At 48.7% G+C, this 16,803-nt stretch overlaps 1 protein-coding gene across 2 annotated transcripts in view; it reads right to left on the minus strand.

Annotated features, from left to right (window-relative positions):
• Positions 1 to 206: 206 nt before the first annotated feature.
• MERTK (MER proto-oncogene, tyrosine kinase) overlaps positions 207 to 16,803 on the minus strand; it is a 66,913-nt gene continuing 50,316 nt past the window's right edge. For both annotated transcript variants that reach the window (XM_038397886.2, XM_038397888.2), the window contains exons 11-19: positions 13,656 to 13,741; positions 13,017 to 13,112; positions 11,940 to 12,020; positions 8,854 to 8,946; positions 8,007 to 8,125; positions 6,108 to 6,217; positions 5,441 to 5,600; positions 4,792 to 4,928; positions 207 to 935 (exon numbers count right to left, since the gene is read on the minus strand). In XM_038397886.2, coding sequence (XP_038253814.1) covers positions 440 to 935; positions 4,792 to 4,928; positions 5,441 to 5,600; positions 6,108 to 6,217; positions 8,007 to 8,125; positions 8,854 to 8,946; positions 11,940 to 12,020; positions 13,017 to 13,112; positions 13,656 to 13,741 — 1,378 coding nt within the window. In that variant the 3' untranslated portion in view covers positions 207 to 439. The remainder of the gene's footprint in view (positions 936 to 4,791; positions 4,929 to 5,440; positions 5,601 to 6,107; positions 6,218 to 8,006; positions 8,126 to 8,853; positions 8,947 to 11,939; positions 12,021 to 13,016; positions 13,113 to 13,655; positions 13,742 to 16,803) is intronic.

Here is a 16,803-nt window from a genome sequence, read left to right on the forward strand (position 1 = left end):
AGTGTAATTACAGCTCTGACACGGTTAGCCCCTGTTCATGCAGTTTTTAAACAGCAGAAACATCCCAAGACTAAACTATCATTTATTCCATTTAATAAAAAAAGAGAAGAGCATGAACACCAGGGTTTTAACACTGAGATATAACGTAGGGAACGGCTGCAGGGGAGGGAAAGACTCCAATTCCAAGACAGCAATGGAAGAAGAAATAAAATAGACCACCACAGGTTGTGATTTATTAAAACATAATCCTGCCAACTCTCTGGTGTCGATCGATAGAGACATCACTTTGTACAAACTCAGATAGCTTGTGTTGCCTTGGCCACTTGCTAGACGGCTGGAATGGCCCAGTCACCTTACAATGCTATTTCTGTAAGACACAAATACACCAAGTGAAACATTTGCTGCAAATGTCTGGCCTCAGAATAGCTCAGTTCTCGTTTCACAGCAGAACTTCGGAGTCCTCAGAAGAGTCATCTGCATACAACAGTTCATCTCCTAACGAGCTGCCCAGCATCAGGCTGGCTGGACACCACGTGGCCCCGTTCCGGGCGACAGTGCCCCGCAGAAGAGGGGCGCGCCCCTGTTCCAGAGTCAGGGTGCTAGCAGTCTGTTCGTCCGTCTCCCCCTTTAAGATATACCTTTCCTCCAGCTGATCACTTTCATGGACATCTGCAGTGACAACCGTGGTGTCTGGCTTGGCGGAAAGGGACACAGTTATGTAACTGGGATTGAGAGCCATGTCTGTCTGAGGGAATTCGGACTCTTCCATCAGCTCCTCGCTCTCCTCTGGCAAGCTTGTGTTGATATAAATGACATCTTCAGACCCACTCACTTCGGGCAAACTTTCCAATAGCTTCTTCAGGTGAAGTTTTAGCTCTGGGAATGCAGGTCGCTCCCGGGGGTCTGCTCTCCAGCAGGAGTACATCACTTCATACCTGAAAGCACAAGGAAATAGAACAGTTCTTCAGGAAGCTGCACTGTTCACTAAATGGTGCTGAACGACGCACAGGACAGCTGTGCTTGAAAGAGAACATCCTTTCATCCTTCTGGCTCTGCTGAAGGAGAGTCTTTCATTTATGAAGACTAATGAGAAAAATGACCATTGCTCCTAACCATTTATCTTCCAAAATTACTGCTATAGGCCTATGCAGTATTGTCGTGGGCCCAGAATATGAGAGAGACAAGGTGTACTCCAGAGTCACCAACTTTGGTGTAGCTAGAAAATGCCTCAGCTGAGCCCACACAGGACAAAAAGGATCTGACTCAAGGTGACACAGCCCTTAAAGGGTCCTTGTGATATTAATTTTAACTTTATTTTACTTCTAAATTCTCAGAATATTCCATCACTATTCCGATAGCAAATGGTGTCACTTGGGGGAAGATATGCTGCATTCTTCACATGTCAACAAAGAGGTTGATTCCATAATTTAACAGCAAACCTCAGCTAGGGTGCTCTGCCCAGCACCTGACCAACATCTATAAATAGATCTTTTTCCTGCAATTGGAGTTCCTCTCTTATCGCCCTCAAGTCCCAGGGGCAGCAGAGTATTTGTTGCTTGATGGGGACAGGAATGTCCTCTGAGTAAAGTGTTCTGAGGAGGAATCTAGATAAACTCTTCTACCTTGGAGGTGACAGGCCAACGTAGACTTTCCAGTGCCACCACCTACAGTGACCAACAAAAGCTGACTCTGGGCTGGAAATGAAAGGCAGCTGTTGTCACATTCACTATTGCTAGGCGCTCTGTTGCTCACAGAGAAATCATTGACTGGCCACTTGAGTACGGTCAGTCACAGAAGTTGACAGCGGTAGGAAAAGCAGAATAGTCTAGGACAACACTGGGAGCCGGGAATTGTGAAGGTCTAATCCTAGCTCGGACACCAACTCACTGGGTGGCCTTGAGCCGGTGACCTGTAACCTTTCTATAGCTCAGTTCTCCCCGTCTGTAAAATGAAGCTAACTCCTTCACTGGGGTGGTGGGAAGACATCTTTACATTCAGTGCAACTGAAACGGACCCCTTTGGGCTGGCAGAGGGATTTGAACTCAGGACATTAGCAGTGACAGCACACTGCCGGCTAGTACCTTATGGCAGGGCCTAAGAGAGGTGTCTTTTCGAAAGCAAAGATATGCCTCTGCTTCTTTATGGTCATCTGATGCTCTGCACATTTCTCTTCACTCTTTTGGTGTAAACTAGAATGTGGAGAGTGTGTTAATCAACCCTCCTTTCTCTCCCTGATCAGCTGAAAACGACTTAAAGCTTAACTATGGGTCATTTTTCCTTTAAAAAGAAACCAAAAACAACAATTTTCCAGGCTGCCTCTAAATTTGAGAGAGACCAGGTGGGCGAGGCTGGTGAAAGAGACAAGTTTTCGAGATACACCCTCTTTCATTTCCCGGGCCCAACATAACTACAACACTGCCAACATTGTCCAGCTCAAACCCTTTAGGCACAACTATGTAACCCGCAACTGCCCACCTCATTTCAAATGACTGCCACCAATGTGCGTTACTCCTTCTGCTTAACAATCTGCCCCAACCTGTATTTACCTCAGTCACTTTGCTGCCTTCCCCAGACTGGAAGATGACCTCTTTGTAGCTCAAAAGCTTGTACCTCAGCAAAAGTTGGTCCAGTAAAAGATATTACCTCACCTACCTTCTCTCTCTCTAAATTTTATAGACAACTACACTCAGGGGCCCAATTACATGGATTTCTGTATCATTAATTGATTATTAGTTGATGTTTGTTTCTTTTAAGACCTGCTGGGTGAGGAAACCCTCATCCACCTCACCTCTCCAATATCCTGGGACCAACATGGCTGCAGCGAGGCGGCAAACAACAGTGGAAGATATCATGTCTTTTAAGACTTGACCCTTACTGACCTCAGTGCCCCAAATACAATACTAAAAACGGTACTGCCGGATGCCACAAGCGAGAGTGCAGCGAATCAGGCCAAGCTACAGGCAAACTGGTCTTTGGGAGTTGAGGGCACGTAACACTTTGCTGGATCTGCTCCTGACGAGAAACAGTGTTGCAGGTTCCTTTTGTGTATGCTGGAGGGTATAACTAATTGGAAATTAACAGTGACACATTACAACCATTAATCCTTGGACATTCGCCCTCGTCTGCCATCTAAGACGTTGATCCAAATCAACGGTTTATTCATGACTCGCTTCAGGGAAGGGCATTTAAAATAGCACACCCATAAAACCACGACTTCAGGGCTTGAATTCATGCCAAGATGCAATAACCTGGCAGCAATCACACTTTCCATGCAGCTCTTTTGCCAAACAATTGTTACAACTGCTCTAAAGCAGTGGGGAAACGGTCCAGTTTACTCTTGCGACTAAATTCAAACAAGTGCATCCAAAGCCAGAGCGTGAGAACAGGCTCTAGTTGTGTGCCAGGCACAGTTCACAGATGGGCTTGTTTTCTCTACCAATCTGCAGCAGCACAGAGAAGGGGAAAGAGCAGGAGAGACCTTTGCAAAGGGAATACCTGTTTGGCAAGGTCGGGGCTTTTGGCTACTATCTTTGAGTGCGTCCCTTTTAGGGACTGTTATTATGCAACTTCCAAAGTCCTGTTTATTAACATGGTTTCCCCTTGGCCTGTGAGGGTTTAAACATTTTGAGCTGTGACTGCACACAAGAATTCTTCAGACTCCGGCAGTTCAGCCAACTTTTAATACAAACCCCTCTGTGAGCTGCCCAGACATTTAAAATGCCTTCAGAGCTCACTCACATTGTAAGGTCTCTTTTCCATAGATTTACAGATGTTAAGGACAGAAGGGCCAATGCTGAACATCTCTTTGGGCCTCAGTGGGGTTGTGCACAAGAGCTCAAGAGCAGAACTGGCCCCTTATCATCCAAGTTTCCTTTTAAAGCAATAGGATTTCACACATGAACAGTATCACCCAGCACGCCCCCTGAAGATCCCCTCCAGGAGCAGCTCCTTCTGGAACGCTAGGGAAGCCCTACACTTGGCAGCAGCTCAGCTCCTGAGAACCAAACTCCAAGTGCACATCCCCAGACTGGGCTTTACAAAGTTCTTGGCAACTCCAGCATGGGGTAGTTAGCAGCCAGAACTCCCTCAAGCTGAAGCAAAATTTTAGAAGAGTTAAGTTACAGACTGATTTGATATGCCGATTAACTCTACATTAATTTATAATACATTCCTCGTGTCCCTCTAAAGCCACTGTTCACTAAACACATGCACAATTAAAGGCTCATGGCTTGCGATTTTTAAAACTCAAATTTTAAACATTTTTGTCCGAGGTTGATGCCAAAATCATCAGAAACCCTAAAAACAGAGGGCCGGATCCTCAGCTGGTGTGAATCCGTGCAGAACCACTGGAGTCAGTGGGCTCTGGCCTTCAGCTTGTGTGAATCAGTGCAATTCCATTTAAATCAGTGGGTCTACCTTAATTTACAATGTCTGAAAATCTGGACCCAAATGTTTCTTTTGCCATTCTGTAAAGGAGAAACAGATGGAAGTAATTTGTGTCAATAAGCTATCAGTCAGAGCTTTTTATTCCCCAAGTTTCAGCCAAGTTCACATTTGAAAGCTAAACCATACATCCATGACAGCCGTTAGCTGCTGTATCCAATTAGCTACAGTGAGCCACAAAACCATGGGAAGAGCGTGAGGAATGATGCGTAGCAAGGACTCTGCAACTGAGCGAGGGTAAACGCTGACAGTCTGGGTGTTATTGAAACAGTTGAGATTGACAAGTGCAAACATGTTCCTGTGAATAAATTGAGTCCACATGTGCGAATGTACAACATGAATACTCACAGCTCATCCAAGCAGTCCTCTGGCTGTTTCAGCCTGTGACCGTGAAGGAGGTAGTCATAGATTTCATGGTTCTGCACTCCTGGGTACGGAGTCATCCCTCGAGTGGCTATCTCCCACATCGTAACCCCAAATGCCCACTACAAAAAACAAAGGGAAAGCCTATTAAGATGACATTTCCAGAAGGACTGAATGAGTCGTTTCATGGGGAAAGGTCATTTCCTAAAGCCCATCAGGATCTTGCATAATGTGGATAATTATATGCATAGTGTGAATATGTTTCCAAGCTGGAAATAATATGCAATGTCCTACAATAGCTCAGTGGCTCACTCAATAAACCTATTCCAGGAGCCTTTACAAGCAAAGAGAGATCAGTGCACCACTCACCAATATAGCTCAGTTTACTGTCAAATCCTCATGCTTTTATTTATTTGGCTTTTCTATTTTCAGGATACAAAAACAAATGAAGCTAATGTAGGTGACACACCAAAAAAACAACACAGGCCGATTAAAACAATCCAAATATGAAAATCAGAGGGCTAAGAAACACCCGCAGCGATCAACATTTCTAATGTCTGGCTGTATTACACACTTCTACCATGGACTGGAGTTCTAACGGTAGGGTCGGGGACCCTGCACCTGGTCTACATACCACGTCGCTCTTGGTCGTGTACACCCGATCAGCCAGGCTCTCAATTGCAATCCACTTGACAGGCATTTTAGCAATGCGCCCCTGACGGTAATAATCGCCACTATAGATCTTCTTCGACAAGCCAAAGTCCGCCACACACACAGTCATGTCGTCCCGTAACCTGTCAGTGTTTACAAGAAAATGTTAAAATGAATGCTGAACGAGACTATGTTTACTTGCTCACAGGTGTAAAGATACTCACACTTCTCCAGAATCAGGGCCTCCAAGCACCCCTCCCCCCATGTTATTTCTTACTAGGATAAATGTGCCAAGATTTAAAGTGGAACAGCTGGCAAAGGTCTTATTCCTACCGCCCACCCTCCATCACAAAAGTTAAGGACAGACGGGACCTCTGTGATCATCGAGTCTGACCACCTGCATAGCCAGGCCACAGGACTTCCTTTTGCCTACTACCGTTCCTGTGAAAACTGAGTGAAAGAGAAAGTCTGACAATACACGTTCTGAGTTAAAACATGAGCTGTTTTCACTTGGCTGTTTCTCAAGACCGAGGAGATTTGATAGGAAAGTGAAAGGTTTCTTTCTAAAGTGAGTGCGTCAGAAACACCACGAAGAGCCTGCACAGGCTGGCATTTGACTATCTGCAATGAAACAGAGAAACTAAACTCACATGCAGTTTCGAGCAGCTAAATCTCGATGGAGAAATTGCCGAGTGCTGAGGTACTCCATTCCGAGCGCAATATCGACCATGAACTTCAGCAAGGTCTGCAGTGGTACATGCTGGGAAGAGAGGGAGAAGGTTCGCACGTACGGGAAGCATGTAAAGGCTGGAACATTATCGGCAAACACTGCTGCAAGTGGACCCCAGCAACTCCCATGTAGCCCAACAAGAGTTAAGGCCACTTCAAAACCTCAGCAGAGACACTCACAGGCCAGGGCCCCAGGGAAACAAGAAAACACATTTTCCATTTCTACACAATGGCCAGTAGGACAAGGCTCTCTTTGATCAGTGCATAATTACATGCCAAACTACCAGCGAGCTTTCCAGTGGTTCATAGCCCAGGCAGACCTGTTTGCGGTGGGAGCACTGAAATACTTGATTGTTCAGGGCGGCCTGATAAATCAGATCAGTTTAGTGTCAGAGCTCTTCTTTGTAAGACATGAGTAAATTAAACAATTTCAGCACAGCCCAATAGGAATAGCACAAGCAACTCTGCTTGCTCACAGCTGCATGATTCTCAGCATCATGGTGTCTTACTGGTGCTCCACTGGGAGTTAACTCACCAAAACAACAGGATCTATTTAGTTAGGAAGATACGGAAACAATCGGTGCCAGGCATGGTAGTTTAGAAACAATGGGAAGCATTATCTGCCAGGCTACCACAATGGCTACTGCAGCGAAATGAAATACCACTGCTGGCTGTTCTGCTGAACGAAAACCAAACTACCGTTCCCAACCCTGCAATGCGAACCCGGAGACCAGGGGTGTCTGGGCACTGAACTTGGCATTAACAAAGCTTCTGGGAGGTGGATCTCTCGTGCTTTCCCTCGTACGGGAATGTAACTGTGTTGCACTAATAGTGGATGTTCGTTATCCTGCCTCCCTTTGCTTTTTCTTATGGAGAAGTGCAGCTCAGTTTTATTCTTCATAAATCATGAAAAGCTCAGACACTTCATGGGTCACGTCACTCAACCGCTGTGTGCTTCAGTTTCTCAGCCGTACGAAGGGAGGGTAAAAACACTTTGCCATCTTTATCTCCAGGGCAAAGTACTGGCCCCTGTGAAGTGAATGGCAAAACTCCCACTGATTTCAGTCGGGGTGGGATTTCTTCCCTGGTGTTTTGCAAAGACAGGAGACTGCTGAATTGGAATTAATTTGCAAACTGGACACCATTAGATTAGGCTTGAACAAAGACTGGGAGTGGATGGGTCATTACACAAAGTAAAACTATTTCCCCATGAAGAAAAGGAGGACTTGTGGCACCTTAGAGACTAATAAATTTATTTGAACATGAGCTTTTGTGAGCTACAGCTCACTTCATCGGATGCATCCCCATGCTAATTTCCCCCCCGCCACCGTTACTCACACCTTCTTGTCAACTGTTGGAAATGAGCCATCCTGATTTATCACTACAAAAGGTTTTTTTCTTCTGCTGATAACAGCCCACCTTAATCGATTGGTCTGTTAAGAGTCGGTATGGCAACATCCATTGTTTCATGTTCTCTGTATGTATAAATATCTTTTTACTATATGTTCCATTCTATGCATCTGATGAAGTGGGTTTTAGCCCACGAAAGCTTATGCCCAAATAAATTGGTCAGTCTCTAAGGTGCCACAAGTCTTCCTGTTCTTTTTGCTGATACAGACTAACACAGCTGCTACTCTGAAACCTGTCTCCTTTTTATGTTTCAGAAAAATAAAGCCAGAGTTTTTCCACAGTTCAACGTAAGGCACCGGAAGATTTGGCTCTGGGTTGATCATTAATGCTGAATACAACCTGGCATCAGCTCCTCCTAGCAGCCTTGTTGGTTAAGCAAACCAGTGCTTTACAACAGCTGAGTTCGTTACCTGGGGGCCTGTTTCAAACCGCGAGCGCAGCAGGAAGCTGTGCAGGTCACCATATTTCATGAACGGGAGAACCACCATGGGCTTCGGGATCTGCCGGGAGCTCAGCTCTATGCACACACCTGGAACAAACGGAAGAGGAGCGTCGTGCACCAGGCCAGGCCATTGCCTAGACTGACACCCATCCTGGAGCTGAGTCCTAGGAAGGCTTGGTGAGCAAGGTGGGGCTTGCCCTTGGCTGGGCAAACTGTGGGTCCCGTAGAGCTAATGTAGCTGGCTCTTCAATACCCACTCCTGTCTGTCCCCTTCGCTGGGTACAGGAGAACATCAGGGCGGGGGGGGGTGTCCACGTGCTCTGGCAATGCTGGGCCATTAGGTCTCAGCTCCACTATCCTGGGGTCCCTGTGCTGGGCGTACCCAGCTGCAAGCAGCAGTCACTGTCAGTCAGTCTGATGGAAAGAACCCAAGCCAGGTTTCCGTACGAGAGCCCAGCGTCCCCGCCCCGAGCAGGCTCTGAGCTACAGAGTGGCTGCTGCTGAGAGCAGAGGCCTAGAAAGGTAAAGGTGCAATACACAACACCAACCCAGAACTGTTCCCCAGCTGCCACCACCAGGCCCTTTCCCTACAGGCAATCGTCTTCGGATCTGGACTGCCACGCTCTGCTGGAATGTAGACGTGCTGTCAAATTTAACATGCACTAGTCAGAAACCTGTGCATTTCGGGAGAGCAAAATATTGGCAGCAGATGGGCAATGCAGATTGGAGAGGAGCATCACCCTATGCTTTTACTAATGGCAAAATTCCCTCATGATGGAAAAGTTACCTCCCCCCCCCGGGGGCTGTCCATGTACCTAGGAGTTTGATGACATTTAGGTGATCGAAGTCCTTCATGCACGCTGCTTCGCTGAGGAACTCTTCGATCTCTCGCTGGGAAAAGTTCTCCACTGAAAACACCAGAAAAGGGAGGTCACTTAAAACAAAAAAAGATTAAACTCCCCAAATCATTTCTGTTGTGATGGGTCTTATTGCCAGGACTTCCTATTCTGGGTAGTTGTCAGAAAAGCCGCCACCTAGGCGAGGGAGAAAGGAACGATATTACCAGACAGAAAGCAAGAGAGGGGTAGCAGGCCTGCATCGGGATGTTTGCTGCAGCGAGCGTGGGCTTTGCATGGCTTTCATTTTATTCCTGGGCAGCAGTCGGAGCAGGGGGAGGGTGACGGAACAGGAAAGGGTTATTCTGGTTTAGGGTTCATAAGCAAGCAGGGAATATCGCGTCCGGCGCTCACACAGCTGGTTGGGTGGGTTTGTGCACTGCCTGCTTCCCACAGAGCACACGATGTGGGCTGTGTTAATGCAGCGTGCCGCTGTCTCAGTGCACCAGCCGAGTGCAGCAATGCTTTGGCTACCCTGAGCTCCCGCAGAAGAGATCGGTGCCCAGGCCCCGACAAGAAGGTCTATGTGATCTCTGGACACCTTGTCTATTACATTTCCTGGATCATCGCTCTAGGGCTGGGTGCAACTCCTGCTTGGGGTGCCTGAGGGGTGCTCGGTTTATCTGCAGGTGCTGCAGAATGAGCCCAGGCAGATAGTTTCTCTTCTAAACTCTGCATGGTTTTTCCTGTGCGATGCTGATCTGCGTTCTGTCTCCCTGGTCTACTCTGGCCATCTGGGGAAGCTGTCCACGCACAACCTAGAGAGAAATGGCAGGGGAGGGAAAACCTTTTATGGGACCAACTTCTGTTGGTGAAGGAGGCAAGCTTTCAAGCTTATGCACAGCTCTTCGAGTCAGAAGACAAGCTGAAGAAGAGCTCTGTGTAGTTTGAAAACTTGTCTTCCTCCCCAACAGAAGGTGATCCAGTAAAAGGTATTCCCTCCCCAACCTGGTCTCTTTGAAAGAGCCAGTCATTAAGGGCAGGTTGACCCAGATAGACGGTTGAAGGCTGGGAGAAGCTGGTTTCTCCCAGTTGTCTGCAGGAGCCTGAATTCAAGAGAGTGGAAAATCTCCAAAACAGCAGAACAAAGAAACCAGGTGTTGGGCCAGCCTTTTCAAAACCCCCAGGCTGAGAAACTGAGAAACATAGTGGACTCAAAGACACACAGGGAAGGTGGGCAGGCAAAGGGGCATGCTTTCATAGTGGGAGAGTGTGTGATGGTCTTGATTTAACTGCAGGACCAGCCGAGAAAGAAGAAAGCTGGCCACACAGTAGAGGGAGCGAAACTCCATAAACAAGAGGAGAATCCTTGACTTCCTGATGGGGTTGCCAGCTGGCTGGTTTTTGACTGGCCTGGCTGGTTTTTCTACCGCCGTGTTGGTTGCCAGTCCAAAGACGTTTTTTGCCAGGTGTTTTGCTGTTGCTGGGTATTTCTGGCTATCTACATGGATGGCGGCGTGTGCAGCAATCTGGTAACGCTGGCCATGTGTGTCACAGCTCGACGTGCACCGCAGCCGCCCAAGGGTCCATTCAGCACCCTGGTCCTGCTCTGCATGCATGCAGCATGCCGGAGCAGACACCAGCTAATCAGGAAGCAGCGCCCTAGCCCCACCCTTGAATCTCTTCAACTCTTACATGACTGGCCAGTTTTTCTGTGCCTCGGAGGCAACTCCACTCCCCTAGTGGACTCTGACCTAAGCCAGACAGGGCTCCAGAGTGGTGGGGAAACAGAGTCGGGGAACCGTTTATAGAGTCCGTCTGGATCTATCTTCTGTGCTATCTAAGCAAAGAGTACGTGTGTTTAGAAACCTTTGCAAAGTCTAGCTGCTTGTCTGTCTGCTTCAAGCAGCACGGATCCCTGAAGAGTTCAACTCCATAAAGGTCTGGAGTGTGGGACCCAAACATAGCAGCCTGGTGAGTATCCAGCAGGGGGTGCTCTCCCAGGGCGGCGTGCGACATCTACTGTAAATCCTGCGGCACACAGCCCAGACCGGGACCCTTTAATTTATAGCTCTGCTTATAAAAACGCTGGCAATTTGCGCTCTCCTTTGTTGACGTGGGGAGGGACAATTTACCTACAACAGACATGTGAGCCCAGGGGTTGGCTCTGGGGAGGAGACCTGGAAAGAGAAGCAGCACCATGCAGCCCATCCAATGACATTTCCCAGCATTCTTGCCCACAGCACACACCAGAAATGCTTTATGAGATGGCCACACCACCACGTCCATCGCAGATTCTGCAAGCGCGGCAGTTCCAGCATGAGGTGGGTTTTGACATTTCCCTTGGGTGGGAAGCAAACACTAACCTAAAATTCTGCAGAAAAGCAAAGTGCCTGGGGAATGAACTGTCTGGGGTAGCAAACAAGAGAGACACACAGGGGATGTTACAGTAACGCAGATAATCAATAATAACTCAATGAAATCTGGAGAACAGCGAGCGAATTCTCCACTCAATAGAAAAGGGTATGAAGAAACCCCGTCCCCATCCAGCAGCTCCCTGCCCCCAGAGAGAACAAATCCTCTTGCTTCATTTTCATTTCTCAGGATTTGCAATTCTGGGCTGAACGCTGAGCACGCTTTCCAGAAATCGGACTGGCTGATCTGGCTACAGGGCATTGTTCTCTAGAAAGGGACGGACACACAGAGCGACACCACACAGCAAGTGTCTCTCCTAGGTCTTCCCTTACCCTCAATTCGATCACCTGACACTGACCCCAGGGGCCCTTTCCTGGGGATTACTGGGAGGACGGTCCTTATCTCCTCCTCCTAATTATTCATTGATCCCCGTGAAATACCCTGTATCCAAGCAGCTATTGCTTAGCTATGGCTGACAATCCCCTGCCCCACAACGCAGTCTCTAGAACAAGCCACGTTAATGGTTGCATGGGCTAGGTTGGCATTCACCCGCAGCGCCAGGTGCTCTCATCCCTGGCCTTGGGCAAGCTGGGCAAATCTTGTGACAAAACCAAACAGCACTAGATCTCACAGCCATCACCGCTACTTACACTTCATGGTTTTCACGGCGACTTTCTGCACAGTGCCACTGGGCTGGCTGAGGTGCCCTTCCATCACTGACCCAAACTCTCCTGTACCACGAAGAGAGAAGGAACAGTCTCCTTTGTCCACAGCCCCACGGCACCACCCAGCCACACCCAGCCTCCGCACGACAGACCCAAAATCGCAGGGATGCTGGTAGAGCAGGGGGGCAGAGCATGTCTGGTCCATGCTGTGCCTGGCTCACACCACACACAGAGGAGAGACGGTGCATTGTGCTGGATACACTACAGCTGCTGCGACCGGCTGTCCCCAGCCTGGGGGGACGATGGAATCGCACACGGGGCTGGAGCACGGACAGGCTAAGCACCAGTCAGACTGCAGCTCTGCTCTACTCACACAGGCAGTATGGTGTTTGCCAGCCCAGCGAGTAAAGGACGTAGCAGCTGGGGATGGCAGCAGGACCTCGGCTCTGGCAGAGCAGGGCTGGGTAATAACAAGGTGCTTAGCAAGGGGAAGGGCTGGAGCCTTCCACACCCTAATGCCCAGCTCCAGCCTGCAGCTCCTGGGGTCACACATCATCCCCGTGGGGATGGGAAAGAGATGGGGCCATGCTTCCCCTGCAGGGCAGTGTGCTATCTATGTAGTAGCAGTCCGGCTCCCTGTGCAGTGAGGGCCTGGGGCAGGCATTCTGAGCACCTACTGGCCCTCCGTGTTCTCCCGTCTACTACACTAGTCCTAGAGATCAGGGCCCTTTGTGCTGGGTGCCGAACAGACACACAGCAAAAGGCCGTCCTTGTGCCAAAGGGCTCACAACTTAGACAAGGGTGGGAGGGGAAACTGAGGCACAGAGCCATGAAGGGATTTGCCCAAAGTCAGCAGCAGAGCCAAGAAGAGAACCCAGGTCTCATGAGTCTCAGCCCAGTGCCTTGTCCTCTAGGCCACCCTGCCTCCCCACCAGGTGCTGGGTCTTGGGAGGATGCAGGGAAACCCGCACATGGGCAGAGGCAACGGTGCCAGCTAACACCATGTAGATTCAGCACTGCGTCCAACCACCCAGGGCGCTCCGGACATTCAGCACCACTCACCCTCTCCCAGAATCTTCCCCAGGGTGAGGGAATCCCTGTCAATCACGACGTCCTGGAGCTTCTGCTGCAGCTCCTCGCTGACACCCAGGCTGGCCACTGCAAGAGAGGCCCTTGGTGAGCTGGGGAGCTCAGCACGTCTCCGGATGCTTCAAACCCAGGATGGTTGCCACAGGTGGACAACACATCAGAGGCACCTTCAGGGCTAAATCCTTCCCTGGTGCTTGCGGGGGAAGGCAGAACTGCTCTCTCCACACTGCTCCAGGGACAAGCCACCCCTCAACATACCAGCCCCCGGCTCCCATTGAGGCCCATGGCATGTGAAGGTGCTCAGCCCCTCCGTGTGGGCCTGGTCCAGCCCCAGTGCATGCTAGAGTGGGGGAGGCCCAAGGAGGCCAGGAGAAAGCCCAGGTAGACAGTTACTCCATTTTTGTGACTATTTTATGTGTTGGACCAGCACAAGGAGGCTCCAGCGGGGCCAGGATCAGGTCCCTTGTGGTTAATTGATGCCTCCTCATTTGGTTGCATGCACACACACAGGCTCCTGCGATCCTGTTTCACCGTCAGCCCTCTGCCCAAATCCCCACGTATTCCACCGCCCTCTTCACAACAGCCCTTACAACAGCGTCCATCAAAGCTTACATGTCAGTTCAATGGCTCTCCGGCTGTAGGACTGCTTTGCCGTGTAGCTGATGGCATGCTCTGAATCATCACTGTGGAAAGCATCCCTAAGGGGACAGAAACAGAACGTGTGCCGGGGAAGGACTTTTCCTCTCTCTTCCTGGAGCGTAGGGCCGGAGCTACCCAGGCTACTACATTTGCCTCGCTGAGATGGCTATGGTGAAAAGGAACCACACCTTCTCTCCCGCCCAGTGCCTTTCCCTCCTGCTGCATGCTACCCTCGCTTTGTTCACAAGATCTTGTCAAAATCGCCATTTGCTACGTCTACACCTGATACAGCGGCACAGCCAGTGCTTCGGTGCAGCCACTTACTACGATGATGGGAGTTCTCCGATGGCTGAAGGCATTCCACCCAGCACTGCGTAAACAGGGTTAGGTCAGTGGAGCTACATCTCGCAGGGATGTGGATTTTTCACACCCCGGAGAAACACAGCTATGCCGATGTAACTTTGCACTGCACACAGTCCTACGCCGCTCTATAAAGGATGGTGGGGGGAAAACACCACTTCATCCACACTAATGGCTCATTTTCCTAATCACACAACAGAGTGTGTATTGATAATAATATGGCCCTGTGATCACTGTCCTTTCATAGATTTTAAAAGCCAGACGGCCCCATTGTGATCATCTAGTCTGACCTCGTGTGTAACATAAGCCAGAGACCTGCAAATTATTCCTGGAGCAGATCTTTTAAGAAAAACACCCAATCTTGATTTTAAAAGTGTCAGTGATGGAGAATTCACCACAACCCTTGATAAACTGTTCCAATATTAATTGCCCTCACTGCAAATTGATGCCTTATTTCCAGTCTGAATTTGTCTAGCTTCACCTACTAGCCATGGGTGGTGTTAGACCTTTCTCTGCTAGACTGAAGAGCCCATTGTGAAATATTGGTGTACCCGGTATTTGTTCACCCACACTGTCATGTCTCACAAAGAAACCAAGAGCTTCTCTATTGTCAGCAGAGCCGATTCCCATTCTCAGCGTTAGCCGGTCATCTCAAAACTTCAGCCCCTTCCTCTTTCAGAAACAAAAGGGGATTATGGCCAAACAAGCAGCAAACCCCAGAGCTCAAAATGCTGCAGGCCTGAGACTGAAATGTGCTCTGGAATCTGTCTGACTTGACTGTAGCAGACACTGAACCCTACAGGGCCTTCTGTAGGAAGACAGCATCAGGGAAAACTAACGTGCCGATTTTAACACGTGTTAGTCAAACAGACGTGCGGAAAGAGACATTTACAAGATGTTTGCCCAGTAGGCAGATGGGATCCAGATACACCACCTGTTGCCAGACTGGGATCCAGTCTAACTCCTTGGGAAAGCCAGAGCAGTTAGGATTCATTTATCCATTTTTGCAAACTCCTTTACTCCAGTGCTCTGCGCCCACAGGAATCCAAGTTTGGTTTCGATATTGAAAGCTGCAGTGACCATTCTCAGAGAGGAGGAGCTTTTACCATGACTGCAGACGTGCAAAGACACACAAAAGGTGTTACATCAAGATTCCCGTGGGGCTGAATTCCCAGAAGCATGTTATTGCACATGTGTAAAGAGCTGGTTATTTACAAAGTTTTGACTAGAAAGAATCAAATTGTTTATGAACAAAAAGTGCAGGGGTTGGCCTAGTTTGAAACCCAGCTTAAAAGGTCATAAGGGAGAATGCGTGCTGTTAATAAGGGACCATTGTTCATGTTATTAAAAGCCATCACACAATGCAGCACTGGCAGTCACTCTGCTCAGATAGGCTAAGGATTAGAACAAGTGTACTAAAAGTGTATCAGCAGCCGGGCTGCACAAGAAAATGGCACAGCCCACAAACCCTGACGCGAGGCAGAACTAGTCTCACTCTTCCGCAGTACGGCCGTATTCCTTTGCCTTTATAACAACCAAATTCTTCCTTCACAGCTTAAGTATTTTCAGTGCAGCGAAGAATGCTATTCCACAGCACTGGGCATATGCAGGCCAAATTCTGATGTAAAATGCAGCTGGTTTTTAGAGATGAACAAAAATCCCCCCTCCCCTCCTACAAAATAACCAAACCAAATCCCTGGATTTGCTGTTTTTTAAGTGAGCTAAAATAATCTTGATTCATTTTATTGACGTATAGAACTTTTTTCTTCATGGTTAGATCTTGGTAGTTAGCCAGAGCCCCTTAATGCTGGGTTTATAAAGAAATTTCCAATACCGATAATGCAACGTAAATAGCAAAGAAAATAATGTTTGCATAATAAGAGTTGACAATCACATACTGAAGTTACTTATGCTGCTCAAGGGTTAGGAGATTGTTACATGGGTGCTGTAGGAGATGAGCCAGGGGCTTTCATCGTCCATTTGCAAAACTTTGCTTGCTGCTGAATATTCTCTCTCTTGCTACTGAGCTGAAGCTGAGAGAGCTGAAGGGCCAGTGAGAGACTAGGCTCCCCGGGGTGGCTTTCCTTCCAGGCTGTTCCAAAGCAATGAAAAGAACCTTGAACGAAAAGCGAAACGCCGAGGAAGGAGATGGACGTTTCGGCCCTTCCGCTCTTGTGAAAAACTCCCAACTACCTCATAGGGAGTTTTGTCCACCTCAGGGATGTGGCATAGGGCAAAATGGATCCAATGTGTCTTAGATGGCATCCCAGGCCTTCCATGGAGTTACCGCCGGGATAGATTTGACCCAGTGTATTTAGCCTTTATTTTTTTTTGGCTTGTCCTTTTCAGTGGTGCTGGGTAACGAGTGGGGAAAATTCAGCTGCTGAGGAATGGTGGGGCTTTGTTGAAGATGCTGGCCCTGGGACTGAGGCAACACTGGCTGGGAGCAGGCTCTGCAGGCGAGGAGCACCAGGCTTACGTCTGAGCAGAAAGCTGGTCCCCAGGGAGAGATCGTATTCAGTTACTGAGAAGGTGGCTCTGGCACGCAAGCAGGCTGTGGACGTCTTCAGGGATTACCTGCCAGGCAGCCCCTTCTCCCTAGTGACAGACCATGTACCCTCACAGTGGCTTGCTTTTGAAATAATCCGTTTCCAAGGATTACTGGATTATAAAAAGAAGGGGAGAAAACCTGATCGGTACCCCCTGGGAGAACAAAGCAGCCAGCACTTGGCGTCTGTAATAGGTGATCCTCCCACCAGAT

The sequence above is a fragment of the Dermochelys coriacea genome, chromosome 3, assembly GCF_009764565.3.
Source record: "Dermochelys coriacea isolate rDerCor1 chromosome 3, rDerCor1.pri.v4, whole genome shotgun sequence".
In the NCBI taxonomy this organism is placed as follows: domain Eukaryota; kingdom Metazoa; phylum Chordata; order Testudines; family Dermochelyidae; genus Dermochelys; species Dermochelys coriacea.